General features: G+C 43.0%; 1 protein-coding gene across 2 annotated transcripts; it reads right to left on the bottom strand.

Annotated features, from left to right (window-relative positions):
- Positions 1 to 452: 452 nt before the first annotated feature.
- On the bottom strand, positions 453 to 14,308 carry LOC123137680 (E3 ubiquitin-protein ligase BRE1-like 1). Of its 2 annotated transcripts, XM_044557504.1 has the most exons (19): positions 13,758 to 14,308; positions 10,123 to 10,284; positions 9,954 to 10,041; positions 9,499 to 9,702; positions 9,224 to 9,391; positions 7,941 to 8,134; positions 7,767 to 7,850; positions 7,076 to 7,195; positions 6,797 to 6,983; positions 6,542 to 6,702; positions 6,378 to 6,449; positions 6,158 to 6,234; positions 5,761 to 5,955; positions 4,518 to 4,590; positions 4,357 to 4,443; positions 1,662 to 1,799; positions 1,376 to 1,578; positions 1,125 to 1,290; positions 453 to 1,036 (listed from the first exon to the last, which is right to left on the bottom strand). In XM_044557504.1, exons 1-19 carry the CDS (start codon positions 13,875 to 13,877, stop codon positions 905 to 907), a joined length of 2,631 nt encoding a protein of 876 aa, XP_044413439.1. In that variant the 5' UTR covers positions 13,878 to 14,308; the 3' UTR covers positions 453 to 904. The 2 variants fall into 2 exon arrangements, with proteins under 2 accessions (XP_044413439.1, XP_044413441.1); XM_044557506.1 differs by lacking the exons at positions 10,123 to 10,284; positions 13,758 to 14,308 and having other exon boundaries at positions 9,477 to 9,702; positions 9,954 to 9,972.
- Between the last annotated feature and the right edge of the window lie 828 nt (positions 14,309 to 15,136).

Below are 15,136 nucleotides of genomic sequence, written 5' to 3'. Positions count from 1 at the left end.
GTCGAAACCAGCTACACCACACGAAAGAACGAATCCCGTGAGATGATGATGTAGAAAGCCTTCAATCCCTGCAATCAATGCGACATAACTTACCAGTGTACCCGTATGACAAAAGAGAGACAGGGAGAAAGGTTGATGCCCCTGCCATCTTTACCAACCTGCCTCCACACTATGGATGCACCAACATCGATGCCCTCTCCTCTTGCACAGAATCAGAGCGTGTTTTCTCGCAGAAAAAAGAAAAAGGAAGACGGAGCATGCATGAGAAATTAAAAACCAGAATTATAGTCATGCAATATGCCGATCTAAGCCTGCTACAGCAAACCTGAATCCTTGCCAATTCTTAGTACTCGCTCTGTAAAGAAATATAAGAAACACCATTTAGTGATCTAAATGCTCTTATATTTCTTTACAGAGGAAGTACTAAGAAACAGCATTTCACCGAAGATATATGTCACTATCAGCAAAGAGCCCACTAGGGTAGTAAATGTACAAAGTACAAGCTGAAACGAACGGCCAAAACCTACATGCTCAACATCACCTACAACAAAAGGAACTACAATCGATCCATATATATCAATACAACCTATGGTATGTTTTCGGAGTCACTTAACTCCTCTTCCTTGGATATGTCAAGCAAAATAACACATTGTATATGCAAGCTAAGACTAGCAGCTATTTCAACAAGAAAATTCCACACTTTACAAAGGAGCGGGAAGCCACACTTGCATAGCATAAGCCACGGGCACTGTGCCGGCAGCCTAAGGTATGCTATGGGTCCACCTTGCAGAAATTCAAGCTAAAAAATTTCCAACTGAAAGAAGGATCATGCCAACCAAGAACCCCAAACAAGGAGCGTTCAGTCACTTCTCCTAGATGACCCACGACAGCTGCCACCACCGCATCATATATAAATCGGCTTCACATCATTAGCCCCAAAGCTTAATGCACAGGAAGGGCACCTTCGCTGGCGGTTTCTGAGCAACTTCTGTATACAGTCGTTGCAGAAAAGATGGTAGCACTTGGTAATCACGACCTAAACGACATGGGAGAACAAGTTCAGATTCGATACAGTGACTAAGGTTGTAGGAAATGAAGAAGGAAATGAAGGCAACAGTATTCACCTCTTTCTGTCGGTCGCGACAGACACCACATTTCAATATTCCCCTGTACTCATTCACCTCCTGATGAACCTTTTCCAACACCGACGATCCCTCTGTCTTTGCTCTAAGAGAACTAGCTTTCCTTGACAACGATTCCAAATCGTCCTCAGTTCTTCTCTTACTAAACCTGGAAAAACATCATTACACTTGTGACGTCAAGAAACCTGAAGATCACATGGAGTGTGGAAAAATAAATCTCTGCAAACAATTACCTATCCTTCTCTAGTTCTACAAGAAGCCCAGCAACTTCTAGTCGACTCCTCCCAACCTTGGATTCTACTTGATCCATGGACTGTCTCAATTGTTGAGCCTCTCCCAATACATCTGCCAGCTTTCTTTGAGCATTGCCTGAAGAAACAGAATGTCGCCGTCCATCCTCCGAAAGTCTCGCTGTCTGCTCTGACCAAACTTTTAACTGCAAACGGGCAAGGAAAAACATGTGTGTCAAGCACTCCCTAAAACAGAATGTACTCCCTACATTTATGCGTTTAAATTTACCTTGTCATCTAACTGGGCGATTTTATCTTTGTACAGATCCATCAAACCCTTTGCCTGCCGTAAATTCCTGTTCAGATTGCATAACTCTAAATGCAAAGTATCCTGTGACTGTTTCACCTTAACGCCTTCCATAAAGATCTGCAGTAACATGTAGAGGCTTCAATATAGGTCGCTGTTTAAAAAGATTCTATAATTTCATCACCAACAAATAAAGACAAACATGACTCCTGAATGACCATGGTTGATTTTTCTTCTGCAGTTAGCTAATCTGATTAATCAACCAAATATGCACACAAATTACTAATTTGAGGTTTTCTACACAACTTCAGTATGTAGCATCGTAGATTAGGAAATAGCAAAATGCATTGTAGTTGCGACCTTTATCTCATTCAACCACCACAACTCGCCTTTTACTTCTCCAGCCACCTAGATTTATCTCAGTCTAGCCAAAACCCACTTCCACAGTTTGGTTCCATTTTTCCAGTGAGGTGTCCCTGAGACACTGAAGTGGCCTAGAATTGTCTAGGTGCCACCGAATTGGCTCAAAGAATAATTCAATATACTAGTATGTTTTTTGCATCTCCTCTTTTCTCCCATCTTCTTCCTCTATCCCCTTCTCTTTCTTGTCTGCCTCACAGCTTTTGGATGCCGTCCTAGCACATCTTCTCCCTCACAGCTGCTGCAGATTGAAACGAGCCCAGCAGTTTGTCGTCTTCCTAACATTTGTCCCATGACCTCCCCTCCTCGATGTGAGGTCAAAGGTCTCCTTTTTTTGCCCTAAAATGTGAATTGAGGGTGTAAATCCATGTTGTGGCTTCCACTTTATGTGCATGGCACTCGCACATGCATGTGGCACCAGCTTTGGGGCACTCACTAGAGGACCAAGGCATAATGAGGATGAGATCCAAATGCACAAGAACAGGCTTTGAGGATACCAATCTGGTCACCTTGGGCGTGCATGGAATCCGAAAACTGCTGCATTGCGCAACACAAGTGCTTGCCTCATCTTAGGAACAGAAGCAAAGCACTCCCAGTCAGTTTCCTCCATGCACGGTAATGCTGTCTTGGATGCCTCGTCCATGCCTTCCTTGTAGCAGCAGGTGACAAAATCATCTTATTCCCCACCAGCAAACAAGAAGCACCATCTCTTTGACACTGGACATCTCGTTGGATTCACAGGTGGTGTTCGGCTCAGTGCAATGGACATGTCCTGAATTACTTGCCTTTTGTATAGATACGGATGTATCTAGACATGTTTTAGTGTTAGATACATCCGTATCTAGACAAATTTAAGACATAATTTGGGACGGAGGTAATATGTACTAACAGATACTCCCTCCGTTCCAAAATAGATGACCCAACTTTATATTAAAGTTAGTACAAAGTTGAGTCATCTATTTTGGAACGGAGGGAGTACTTGTTTTTTAGGCATACAAAAGTAAAATGCTGCTGTGTTGTTTTAAAATTCGCCTCAACTTTGATTAATGTGGTAGTTTGACATTTACCGGAGTCAATCCATATTCCTAATAAATACTCCCTCCGTCCGGAAATACTTGTCATCAAAATGGATAAAAGGAGATGTATCTAGACCTATTTTAGTTTTAGATACATCTCCTTTTTATCCATTTTGATGACAAGTATTTTCGGACGGAGGGAGTACCATATTAACCACAGTACTAAACCATTTTTACCAAAAAAATACAGATTTACCGGGTGCATACCCTAAGCTGAAATGAAGATGAAAAGCAGGATTAACAGTGAACCATGCCTGGCTCAGCAGCCCGCTGCTTGACAGCAACCAAATTAACTTACAAAAACTCATTTTTATCCCACAGTAGTGGAGCACAATGTGGCCATGTTGGTCATAACAAAACTCAATCGGGCATGGTGGCAGAGCAAATGGCACTGCGTACCAAACACAACATGATGTCGGTCAGGGCGAAGGGCATAAGCCGAACGAGAATGGCTCCATGTGCCCAGATAGTATGAATTCTTTTTCCCATGGCAAAGAATGAAAATTCAGCTTGTAAAGGGTAGCATGTGCTCATGAATCAAGCCTAAGTTGATAGTGGCACAAGGGAACTTGAAGCTGCTATTCGGTTATGTGTCCTGAAAGACTGCAATGTAACGAAATATGCGATCGTATAAGCATGGGCTAGCAGTCTGCTAATTTGTGCTGCAAATCACCTGGCACGTAGAGCAGAAGTTGTTTGTGTTGGTGTTTCTACGTTGAACTCCTGTAAATGTCTACTGTCTTTGGTTTCAACAAATTAAGTGGGAGATTAATTCTCCATGCTGAAAACAGAAATCTGATGACATCTCATACTAATGTCTTTGGTTTCAACTTTCAACAAATAAACAGTCCTCCATGCTCAAAATAAAAAACATGATGCTCGAGCTCACTTATTTGTTAATAGGCTACCAGAAGATTATAATGCTCTGGACGGTCTCATGGCGTAACTACCGTTACTAACATGAAAACCTGGATAAAATCATGGTGGTAACCTAAACCTTCTAGTTGCACATTTAAATTATTATTGGCATGTCCACAGGTTATGGGAACTGAAGTCAAACAAGCTTTAAGTGAAATCAGAGTTATTGTGAACAGAAGTGGGTGATTTTAAGGTTACACTAATGTTGAAAACAAAGATACATCAGCACAAACAAAGAATAGCAAATGAGTCCATAGAATTACCTTTGTATTGTGGTCATCTCTCTCGATAATTTGCTGTAGCAATTGTTGATTTTGTGTTTGTATATCTTCATATGCTTGCCCAATACTCTGAAATGTCAAAAATAAGTATTTGTAGAATACTGATAATCTGTATTTTACAGAGATGTAGAGATGAAACAGACCTCAATCTCTGACAGGTACGCTTCGCCTTCTTCATGCTTTGATTTCAATAATTCAGATAAACTACCAATATCTCTGTAATGCACAGAAAAGTTCACGAGTTAGCACCACTTTGAGCAGTAAAAATAGATAATGTTTCCAGCTTCTGCCTGTTGTTGCCGCTCTCTTTCTCTCACTCGCACAAACGAAGGTGGAAGATGGAGCATACAAATATTGCCGGCCAAGTCAGTAGATATGCATGCATGTGTCTAGTGGGTTAGTGGTTGGGCGATCCCTGCATGCGTGTGTTAGTGGCCGGTGTGGCCGTGGATGTGTGCGTGCGCAAGGTTATTTATAGAGCCTGCGTGTGTGTAGAGAAGGTGAGCCGAGGGTAAGCTATGTAGCCACTGTAAAGAGGAAAAGGATTGGGGCGTTTGAACGCCCGTGGCGGCGTTCGTCGCCGGCCAGAAAATCTTGTGTCCACTGTTCTTCTTCTTCCACCTCCGTTCGAGTGAGAGGAGAGATAGCTAGAGGGCTTCGGTTTCAACATTTGGTATCAGAGCATCGGGTTCGGAGGAGCTCGCCGGCGATGGCGCTCGTCCCGTGCGGTGGCGGAGCACGGTGATGCCGGCGCGCGAAGGGCACGGCGGTCGCGGAGACGAGGAGGTCGCGAAGGACCTGCGTGGTGGCGCAGAGGTCGCGGCGGCTCGGCGTGACAACCGTGGAGGCTCGTGGCACGGAGCCGTGGAGCTCGTGTCGGATGCGTCAGGCGCGTGTATGGGCGCGCGCCGGGCATGTCAGGCGCGGCGGGACCGTGTGTGACGTGGGTGGGTGCGCATGTGTGTTGTGCGTATGTGCGTACGTCGCGTGAGTCTGTTAAGCTGTTAGTTGGCTGGGTCATAGGTAGTGGCCAAATGTGTGCCGGCCAAGTCAGTAGATATGCATGCATGTGTCTAGTGGGTTAGTGGTTGGGCGATCCCTGCATGCGTGTGTTAGTGGCCGGTGTGGCCGTGGATGTGTACGTGCGCAAGGTTATTTATAGAGCCTGCGTGTGTGTAGAGAAGGTGAGCCGAGGGTAAGCTATGTAGCCACTGTAAAGAGGAAAAGGATTGGGGCGTTTGAACGCCCGTGGCGGCGTTCGTCGCCGGCCAGAAAATCTTGTGTCCACTGTTCTTCTTCTTCCACCTCCGTTCGAGTGAGAGGAGAGATAGCTAGAGGGCTTCGGTTTCAACATTACTGCCTACTAAAACACATGTGATGGCTTACCTTCTGGCACTCTCCATCTTCCCCCTTAATTCAGCAATCTGGGCTTCACCACTTGCTAGTCTCTGCTGAGACGTTGCTTCAGCTTCGATGGCTGCCTTAACACGCTGTTCTAGCCTACTATCATCAAGAGAAGATTTGAGGCTATGGGCACGAGCCCATTCACAATATTCTCTATCTTTCGACTCCAGCACATCTCTGTCACAAAGCAATAAGGTATGGACATCAGAATGGTAAAGTTTGTTATAGTAGGACTTCGAATTTGGTAGTAAACAATGTTTAAAAGCTCAACAGATTATTTCGGATGATCTGATCAATGGACAATAGGAGAACAAGCAGAGTGGAACACAATAAATTGTAGAGGTAGTTTCATGAAAGGTTTCTGCTGTAATAGAACTACCTTGAATCAGTAGATTCGCGCTTATACATTTCCACAAAGAGCTTTAACTCGCAATTCGTTTGCCTCAGTTCACAAACCTACAAATCATGTGAATCCAGTGGCTTAAGAATTCATAAAAACGATATGTATGGAAATCAAAGAAACTAGCTAAAACAAGCCATTTCCTGAAGCCTGCTAAGACAATGCAGCTAGTTAAATCAGCAATTTTTTAATTGAGTACCCTGGATCGTAGATCCCTTACTTCAGATCCAGCACGAGTGGATATACATAATGATTCGTTGATGGCATGCTCCTGTAAAGCACAAAACGAATAGCTTAAACTTAATTGAAATAGTCACAAAACACTCATTAACTTCTTCAACAAGCTCATATCAAGAAATATACATTTCTAGCCAGAATATCAGAAATGGAGCGAACTTCAGCTCGTAAAGAATGCAATTCTGAAGCATCATCCTTGTACTTAGATAGCTCAGTTTGCATAGCGCCCATTTCTCCTGGCAGTGATGACACCAGCGCTTTAAATTCTGATATGACTTGGTTCCGACCTGAAAATAGGAAATTTTTACTTATTTAGATTCCGATATGGCCAGAAGAGAATAACTCGACACTATTAGCAAAGTCAAACAAGAATCATCATACCAGGTTCTCTTGAAGATTCTTCAAGTTTCAGTGCAAGCATATTCTTTTCATCAACTACTTTCCGCAGATTCTGATCTAAAACTGCAAGGGTTGACTCACAATTGAGAGATACCCTATGAGGAATTCCAGACAGATCAACTTTTACATTAATTTCTCTTTCTTGCCATATCAATTTATCCTTATTAACCTGAAAAGGCAAGTAGAAGCCGAGTCAAACATAAAATAAATAGCTGAGGCTCTTTGATACATGACAAGTAAATTATACTGAGCAGTATCCACCTGTAATTTTTCTAATAGTGTCCGGCAGTGGTCCAACTCTGCTTGTGACTTCTGGAGTTGATCCTTCAGAAATTGGAAAGCTTTTGAAGAAGAAATGCTCTTCAAATCCGTCAAAATGTTCTGTCCATAAATTGCAAATGTCAGGCATGCAAGAATATTTTATTGAACACATCTTCCTTTACTCTAAGATTGACTCCAAGGTGGAATCTCAAATAAGCCATGTCAACATTGAAATTGTAGCCAAAATGCTAATCTCAGATTCTTAAACAATTAAAAGGTGCTTTGATCAGACATCTTTTAGTTGAGCAGATGGAATTTCAAAACCATGCATGTTATGCAAAAAAAACATCGATGTTTGAACGGCACATCTGTATGTCGCCCTCTGGAGACTAGAAATAATCTAGGATTACTTTCGCTAATGTTGGTACTCCCTCCGTCCGGAAATACTTGTCATTGAAATGAATGTATCTAGATGTATTTTGATTCTAGATACATCCATTTTCATCCATTTATGCGACAAGTATTTCCGGACGGAGGGAGTACTTGGTAGGAAAGCAAACATCATCCAAAAAAGCTGCAGCGAAGCACGGGTGGAAAATACTATTATGAATCAACTCTGGAAAGACACTCAAAAAAATGTAGAACAGCGTTACTTCACTTGGTATGGCACCTAAACAAGCAGTGTGCAAACCTGAAAAGTAGCCAACTTGTTCAAAATTTCAATTCTCTCTTCATGAAGTCTCCTTATTTCCGCCAAGCGTTGTGAAATCAGACCCTGATCCAAACAATAGAGCAAGCAACAACTTTAGGGTAAGAGCAAACATAGGCAACACTGGAAGTTTAAAACAAGTATTTAATATTTTACCGTAAACTCCTTGTGAGAAGCCCCTAGATCCTGCAATTCCTTTTGTTTGTCTCTGACATTATCCTGAGGCAAGCTTTTATTTCCTAAAGTTGGAAATAAGATTGGAGTTCCATGTGTCGTGTCTCCCTGTGCTTTGAGAACTGCCAATTTGTGCTTGCTTTCTTCCAACTCAGCAGCAGCACTTGCCAACTCCTCTTGAAAAGTTAACAAACATCTCAGTAAAGTTAATATGGTGATCCTTGACATTAGGTGCACACAGCATCATAGGCACATATATACTGTGCAAACATTGCCTAAATAGTTAATCTCGTGTAATCAGTTTAAGGGACATTGTGTGGCTAGGTGATCCAGTAATCCACAAAAACAAGGATCAGCGATATATTGTTGTGCGTACTCCCTCTGGTTGGGTTTATAAGTCGGGCACGGGTTTTTAGGTGTTCGATTTGACTAATAGAACATGTATAATATGCCACAAAAATTATAAGTTAGAAATTTCATTTGACGACGAATCTAAAGCGATATTTTTTGTAAAATTAATACATATTTTGCTAGTCAAACTGAAGACCTAAAAACCCGTGCCTGACTTATAAACCCAACCGGAGGGAGTAAGTACAGACAGGTTAGTGGAGGAGAAGAAACATTCCTACCTAGCCAGCATATCTCATCCTGGCCGAGTACAACACGCAGTGTTGTGAGGGAACCCCTGGCTTTGCCTCTCACACATATCCAGATCTGTTTTCCAGTTGCCTTTCTTGTCCCAATCCAGCACTGGCATCTCTCCGTTCCTCCTGATCTCTCTCCAACCCTCTTCAGTCTATTATCTATCCTCATTCGACACCTCTCTTCACTCTCATCTCCATTCAACATCCTCTATCAACCTCGCTATTGTCAATGTCTGACCAGAGGTAGGAAGCAGTAGCAACTACGTGAGGCAAGAGCAGCAGATGGGCGAAGAAGGTTATGGTGGTTGCAACACACAGAGGGAAGGCAGTCGGAATGGATTTTGGGAGAGTGGACAGCTAGGCAATGGTAGATTTGGGGGAAAGGGTGATGCGGTGACATATCCAATGTGATCTAAGTGTCAAGTGTATCCATGTATGTAAAGCATCTCATGTTTAAGCAAGATACCCAACTACAAGGCGTGTGTCATGCATATTAGAAGGGTATATTGGCAGGTATCGAAGGTGTCAAAATAATATAGATATAGTAAGACACTAAAAAACTGTCGTATGTACCAGGGTCATATCCACTTATGTAAATCATCTTGTGTTTAAGCAAGATACCTTTAAGGCGTTTCTGTTCAGCTTTGCTTCGAGCATTTAAATATCTCTCTTCGTGGTGCTTCTCTGTCAGCTGTCTGTGCTTCAAGTGGAGATCACCAAGTGCTCGTACGGCATCATTAAGCTCTAGTGATATCTCACTAGCAGTACTTCCCAGTTCCCTAATGCGCTCTGCAGTGAAGCAAAACAAGGAAATGTTACCAAAGGGGTAAGAAATTTGGCAGTCTTTCAGCTGTAATAAATAATAAATTATTACCAAGGAAATGTGAAGAACAAACCATCTTCGGGTAATGCAGTAAAGTGATCTAACGGTAACTTCTCGTTTGCATGCCATGAATCATTTGATGAGAACAAGATATTCTGCAGCGCATCAGTAGTTGACGAGTGTACGTGGTTTTCCAAATGGCAACCAGAACTTTCTGTGGCACCTGTCTCAACGAGCCTGCTAAGGAAGTCCTCGTCTTTCCGGATGCATGCACCATCTGAATAGAAAGTTAGAAACTAAATCTGTAATTTTTGGGACATCCATGTTTAGAATATTCCACAACCATCGACATAAATCAAATACGATGAAATGCTTCCATTACAAATTCCCCTCCCCCAGAAAAAAAACTTGCAAATCCTAACAAGGAAGAGTTAGACGCATGTACTGCTTCCATTACAATTTTTTATACATGAGGAAACAAATTATTAGCCGACAATTAAATTAATTCAGGCAAGAACAAAGACATACCCGTAGACTCGTTGCTAGGAACTGCACTGCAGGAAGAATTTTGGGATCCACTTTTGCAAACAGAGATAGCCTTCAAATCTCTCACAAGCTGTTCAAGTATAACATTTACAGTAAACAAAAGGAAGACTTGCAGTTTTTACAGTTATAACAAGGTTAGGTTTTAGCTTACATGCTGCCATGACTTGTTAACAAGATCTTGAGTCTCATGGTGAGACTTCTGTTTCTGTTTAAGATCATCAAATTTACCCTCGAGGGCATGGTACTCAGACTTATGGACTTCTAGCTGTTCTGAAAGCTTTTGGTTTCTGTATTTAATTACAGCAAAATCAAGCTGCCAACCAAGAACAAAGTTATAATTAACACTATATATAGAAAAGAAGTAACGGAAATTACAGTGTAGAAAAGCCAAAAGAAGAAACATTCGAGATGAAAGCAGCATGGATTTCTTTGTTTAAATACAAGGAACGAAATCCAATTTATGATCATGGCTTGACAATACTGCTGTAATGAACAGTGCAAGAACAAAATCCAGAAGAGAGCAGTATGGCAAATAATACAAGTGCATCAATGACGTATATCCGTTTCTACACCTATATTGCACGGTGGCCTAAACATCATTCCACAACATATACCAAATGGAGCTATATTAAAAATCGGAGGAGCGATTTATACCCAATTGTTTTGCAGAAGTACCGATTATTGTATCCTTAATCATCTCTCTAAATGGATACTATATTTGCTTTCATAGTGAGACAGCTTTTCCTATCTAACACCAGCCATGTCATGGACAATTTCAGCAAGTCTTTTTAGGCCTTACTAAATGAGTCAACAAGCAAAGTTGTACAGTACACTTCGCAGTGGTAGACAAATGCAGATTTGCCAACCGTTCATGCACATGTCAGTAGGTTTCCCATGCAATGCCCAAGGTAAACCCAGAATGCAAGCAGGCTGGCGAATTCGGTAAAACCGGATATGCCCAAGGTAAAATAATTTATGCTGCGATCTGAGAAGCTCCTGCGATTCACGAAGTAACCTAGTAATGTCGTTGACACCAGCTACCTAATACAGGATCCAAATAAGCTTAAAGTAGCAAGCCTTTACAAACCAGCCAGCAAGCGTGAACTACTTAACAGCTTGAAATGAGGCGTGTACCTTCCTGCCATGAACTATAGCAGCCTACCTAGAGACTTCAAATGAGGTGTATATCTAACATTCTCCATCTATCCTACTTCTAAAGTTTTAAGTTGGTGAGTTCACCCACCCTCATGCGCCCTTACATGTGGGACCTATTGAACCTAAAACAGAAAACTGCATTCATAATTAAAAAAATGGGGACCTTACGACAAAGCCTCCCCTTATGTCCTCTCCTTGCCATCAGCACATAGTGCGAATAAAATATTTAAAACTCGCTCGCAAGGTATCCCGCCGACTTCCTTTTGTTGCCCAATCTCCCTACCGCTCACCAATCCAGCCGCTTCTCGCCAATCACCATCCCTCAGCGTTCTGAAAATTAAAATTACGGTCCCACTTTGGCTACAATTGTCCCATCACCGTGCTGTCCATCCATGACCCACTCTCTGTCCTTTTCCCTTTCCACCTCTCCGCTGAAACGCACTGGTTTGGAACGGAAATTCGGGAGAGACCGTCTCCACGCCTCGTGTCGTGCATACCCAATGCGAGATGGTGCCACATATCCAACCTCGGGATCGCACGGCCTCCGCTCTCACCTGCTCCAGCGCTCCTTCCCTCGGCTCCAGCAGCCAGAAACCAATCGATCGAGCCAGCTCATACGAATGCCATGGCCAACGACCAAGCTCAGAATCTATTCGATTGCCACAATCAATCTGGATAAAATAGTGAAATCACCGCTTGGCTAGTCCTCTCTTTTGGTTGGCCAAATATCTCATTGATGGGCAAATGCTGACCTTGCCCAAGATAGCAAAACATGGATCAAGACGGCTCATTCTGTTACAATCCATGTTTTGCTTTGACATTGTTAGTGCATGGAGTGGACTCTAGCTTCCTGAAGAACTACGTGGAAGGGAACTATATTTGACTTCTTTTTTAGTACTAGTGAGTTGCACGTGCAAAGCACGTGAGTTGTTAGATATCGTTGCAACACAATGTTGACAGACAACTGACACTTACATATTACATCATTGAAAAGGAAAACCTTAGCTGCATAGTGTTCCAATACATGTATGTAACACATTATTTGTATGGAACCTAAGGTTAAATTCATGAAAATGCAAAGATAGTTGTGGGAAGGAGATAATCAAGCCGGTGTAAGAGCATACACTTTTATTTGGACTGTAAAAAATGGTTCATCAGAAGTCTTTCACCATGAGTAAAAGTTCACAAATAATGTCATAAATGGATACACTTTTATTCAAGCGAGAAACTCTAATGGAGCAAGATCATGCATAGAAGATTCTAGAATAAATGAGAAGTGTGTAAAGATAGTATACGTGACAAGTACAAGGGTGTACTAAGTTTTTAACTATTGAAAACTTCTAGATATTACACATGGCAGAATCTGATGTAATTGATAGGAAATTGAATGGTCAGCAACGCTCGGATTTGCCACCTCTTGACCGTCGGATTGAGTTCATCCAACAATCCATATTCAAACTTATTCACACACTATATAGGGGTATAGATATAGATATGCAAGAATAACATGTTTTGTACCTACAGTTGTGTACTCAAAACATATATGCGCAATGTGTAAACAATTGCTGTTCCAATAACATTCGTCAAGGCTTATATTAGCCTGAGCTTATCACAAATCATAGGATTTACTAACAAGTAGTGTAAGACAAATGATTTCTATCTACAACTACTTCCTTCGTATCAAAATATAAAAAGCGTCTTATATTTTGGTAGAGGCTATGGCAAGACTGGGCACAACACCCACACGATGAACCCTCCACGAATGTAGCCTTTATTACAAGAAATGAACTGTGATACTGGCGATTCGTTTTCATCATAGAGGCCCTTTTTTGTCATATTTTACTTTCAAGCAAGTTTCTCATACTACAGAGACCGTTGCGGAAAGTGTGTCACCAAAGATCAACTTTGAGCAAAGTGCCCGATTTTGCCTTGCTGGGCAAGAGCTCGTTGCGATGGGCATGCACGCTTACCATAGATGTGAGCTCTTCATGATAATAGTGTACAATGCACGCACGCGAGGGCTATTACCAAGGGAAGCGGGTGTTGGTACGCTGATGAAGAGAAACAACGAATGTGATGTCAATGTCCCTCAAGTCGTTCGAGATTTGGTCAAAAGCACCGGGTACCCTTTTTAGATAAATCATGATGATATATATGTTCACCTTGCAAGAACAGGATGATATGGATCGCAAAACAGTTATAATCCATGATATTTTAATCAATATTTCTGTGTCTAAATTTGTTGTACCATGGCAATGCACGGGCATTCGACCAGTGTCGTGAACAATTTCAGCAGTTGTGCACCAAACTTTGCAGTGAGGTAAAATCACGGCGGAACAAATATGGGCATGCCAAGCGTTATAGTACGACGCGCATGCAAGGCGTAACTGGGTTGCCAAAGCCGGCTTCAACGTACATGTAGCCCACGTAAAATGAGTCTTTTTGCGAGGTAAAATGACTGTTAATGAGATTTCAGAATCTCCTATCGACTCATGTATTACCCTAGCAAATTCGTGGACCTGGGCTACCTGATACACGATCGAGATACAATTGAGTAACAAGTCTCCACACAGTAGCCTATATACCTTGACAATAGAGGACTACTTAAGAGGCTTGGAATGAGGCGTATACCTTCTTGTCGTCGGAGGAAGGCGGAAGCGCTGGGCGCTTGGCAGGAGGTACCGCATCAACACCCTGCGCAAAGGAGCCAGAGAGCCGCCGCTTCCGATCAGGTTCGCCGGTGCTCCCCATAGGTCTAACCCTAACTAGCCGCCCCGCCTCCAATCCGCCGCATGCGGTGGAGATCAAGCTCGCAAACACCCGGACCGGTCCTCACGAGCACGCGCAGCACCGGCCCAGCCCGCCGCCACCGCCCAAACCCTACCCGGCCACGGGATCGATAGGAGGCAATAAAATTTTGAGGGTTTGCTCGCGGCACGGGGGCGATGGGGGATTGATTTGTGCTGTGCGGCTGAATTTGGGGTTTTGGGGGGGCGGATCGAATCGAGATGGGGAGCAGGAGAGGGTGAGAATTAGCGGTGGTTTTGGTGTGAGGTGCGTATGCGTGCGCTCCGCGAAGAGTCTAGGCTCCACAGAGTGGAGAGGAAAGGAGGGGAGGAGGAAGAGACGGCGGAGGAGAGGGCGAGCTGGGGTGGGGAACGGAGGCCACGCACGGTGGGGGGAAAACCGCACGCTCGGCGCCCATCCGATATCGGGGAGGAGCGGTCCGGCCAGCCCCGCCCGGCACGTGTCCAAGAGCTGCCGCACGCTCGATCGACACTACAATGCGTGTGAGTTTGTGACATGCCACTCCGTCCCGATGGACCCGACCTCATGGCTATGGGTGAGGCTGGTTATAGTGGGAGTAATGTTATTAGTCTAAGTTACTATTTTTATAGTGTATAATATCATATATTGGTATCATAGATGGTCTCATTTATTGTCATGCATGACACATAGTAGCATCATATTTATTATATTACGGTATCTACCTATATTAGTATAATCATCTCTCTCTTCTTTAATTACCTGCCACATAAGCATGTTTTCGAGTCCCAAGTGCATGATACTACTTATGTTACCCCCACTATGGCCAGCCTGAGCCATGTGGATCGGAAAAACACTGGTTTGATCGCCCTAATAACTATTTTTTTTTTCATGTATCGCCCTAATAACTGTTAATATGATGCTTTTTTATGAATATGATATTTTAGCAGAATCGATGTATGAATGTCACACCGTCATAATTTATGGAGCTCGTTTAAAGGCGAGGAGGTTTATATGGAGCTCGCTCCACCCGATCGTCTACATGGGAAGCAAGTTTTAGCTTTGTCCTTCTTCCGTCACGTGTGGGATTATAGCCCGGCCTCTCGCACACCATCCGTGACGGCACCTAACCATTGTTGTCATGCCTGCTCCATCGGATTCCCATGACCGGTCCGTCGGATGACCCTCACGTGACATCATCTCATGACTTGTGTCTAAGCGGACAAAGAGATGCCATATGAGCA

The sequence above is a fragment of the Triticum aestivum genome, chromosome 6B (genome assembly GCF_018294505.1).
Source record: "Triticum aestivum cultivar Chinese Spring chromosome 6B, IWGSC CS RefSeq v2.1, whole genome shotgun sequence".
NCBI lineage: Eukaryota > Viridiplantae > Streptophyta > Magnoliopsida > Poales > Poaceae > Triticum > Triticum aestivum.
Note: the sequence above shows the minus strand (reverse complement) of the source record. Positions and strands in the feature narration are given on the sequence as shown.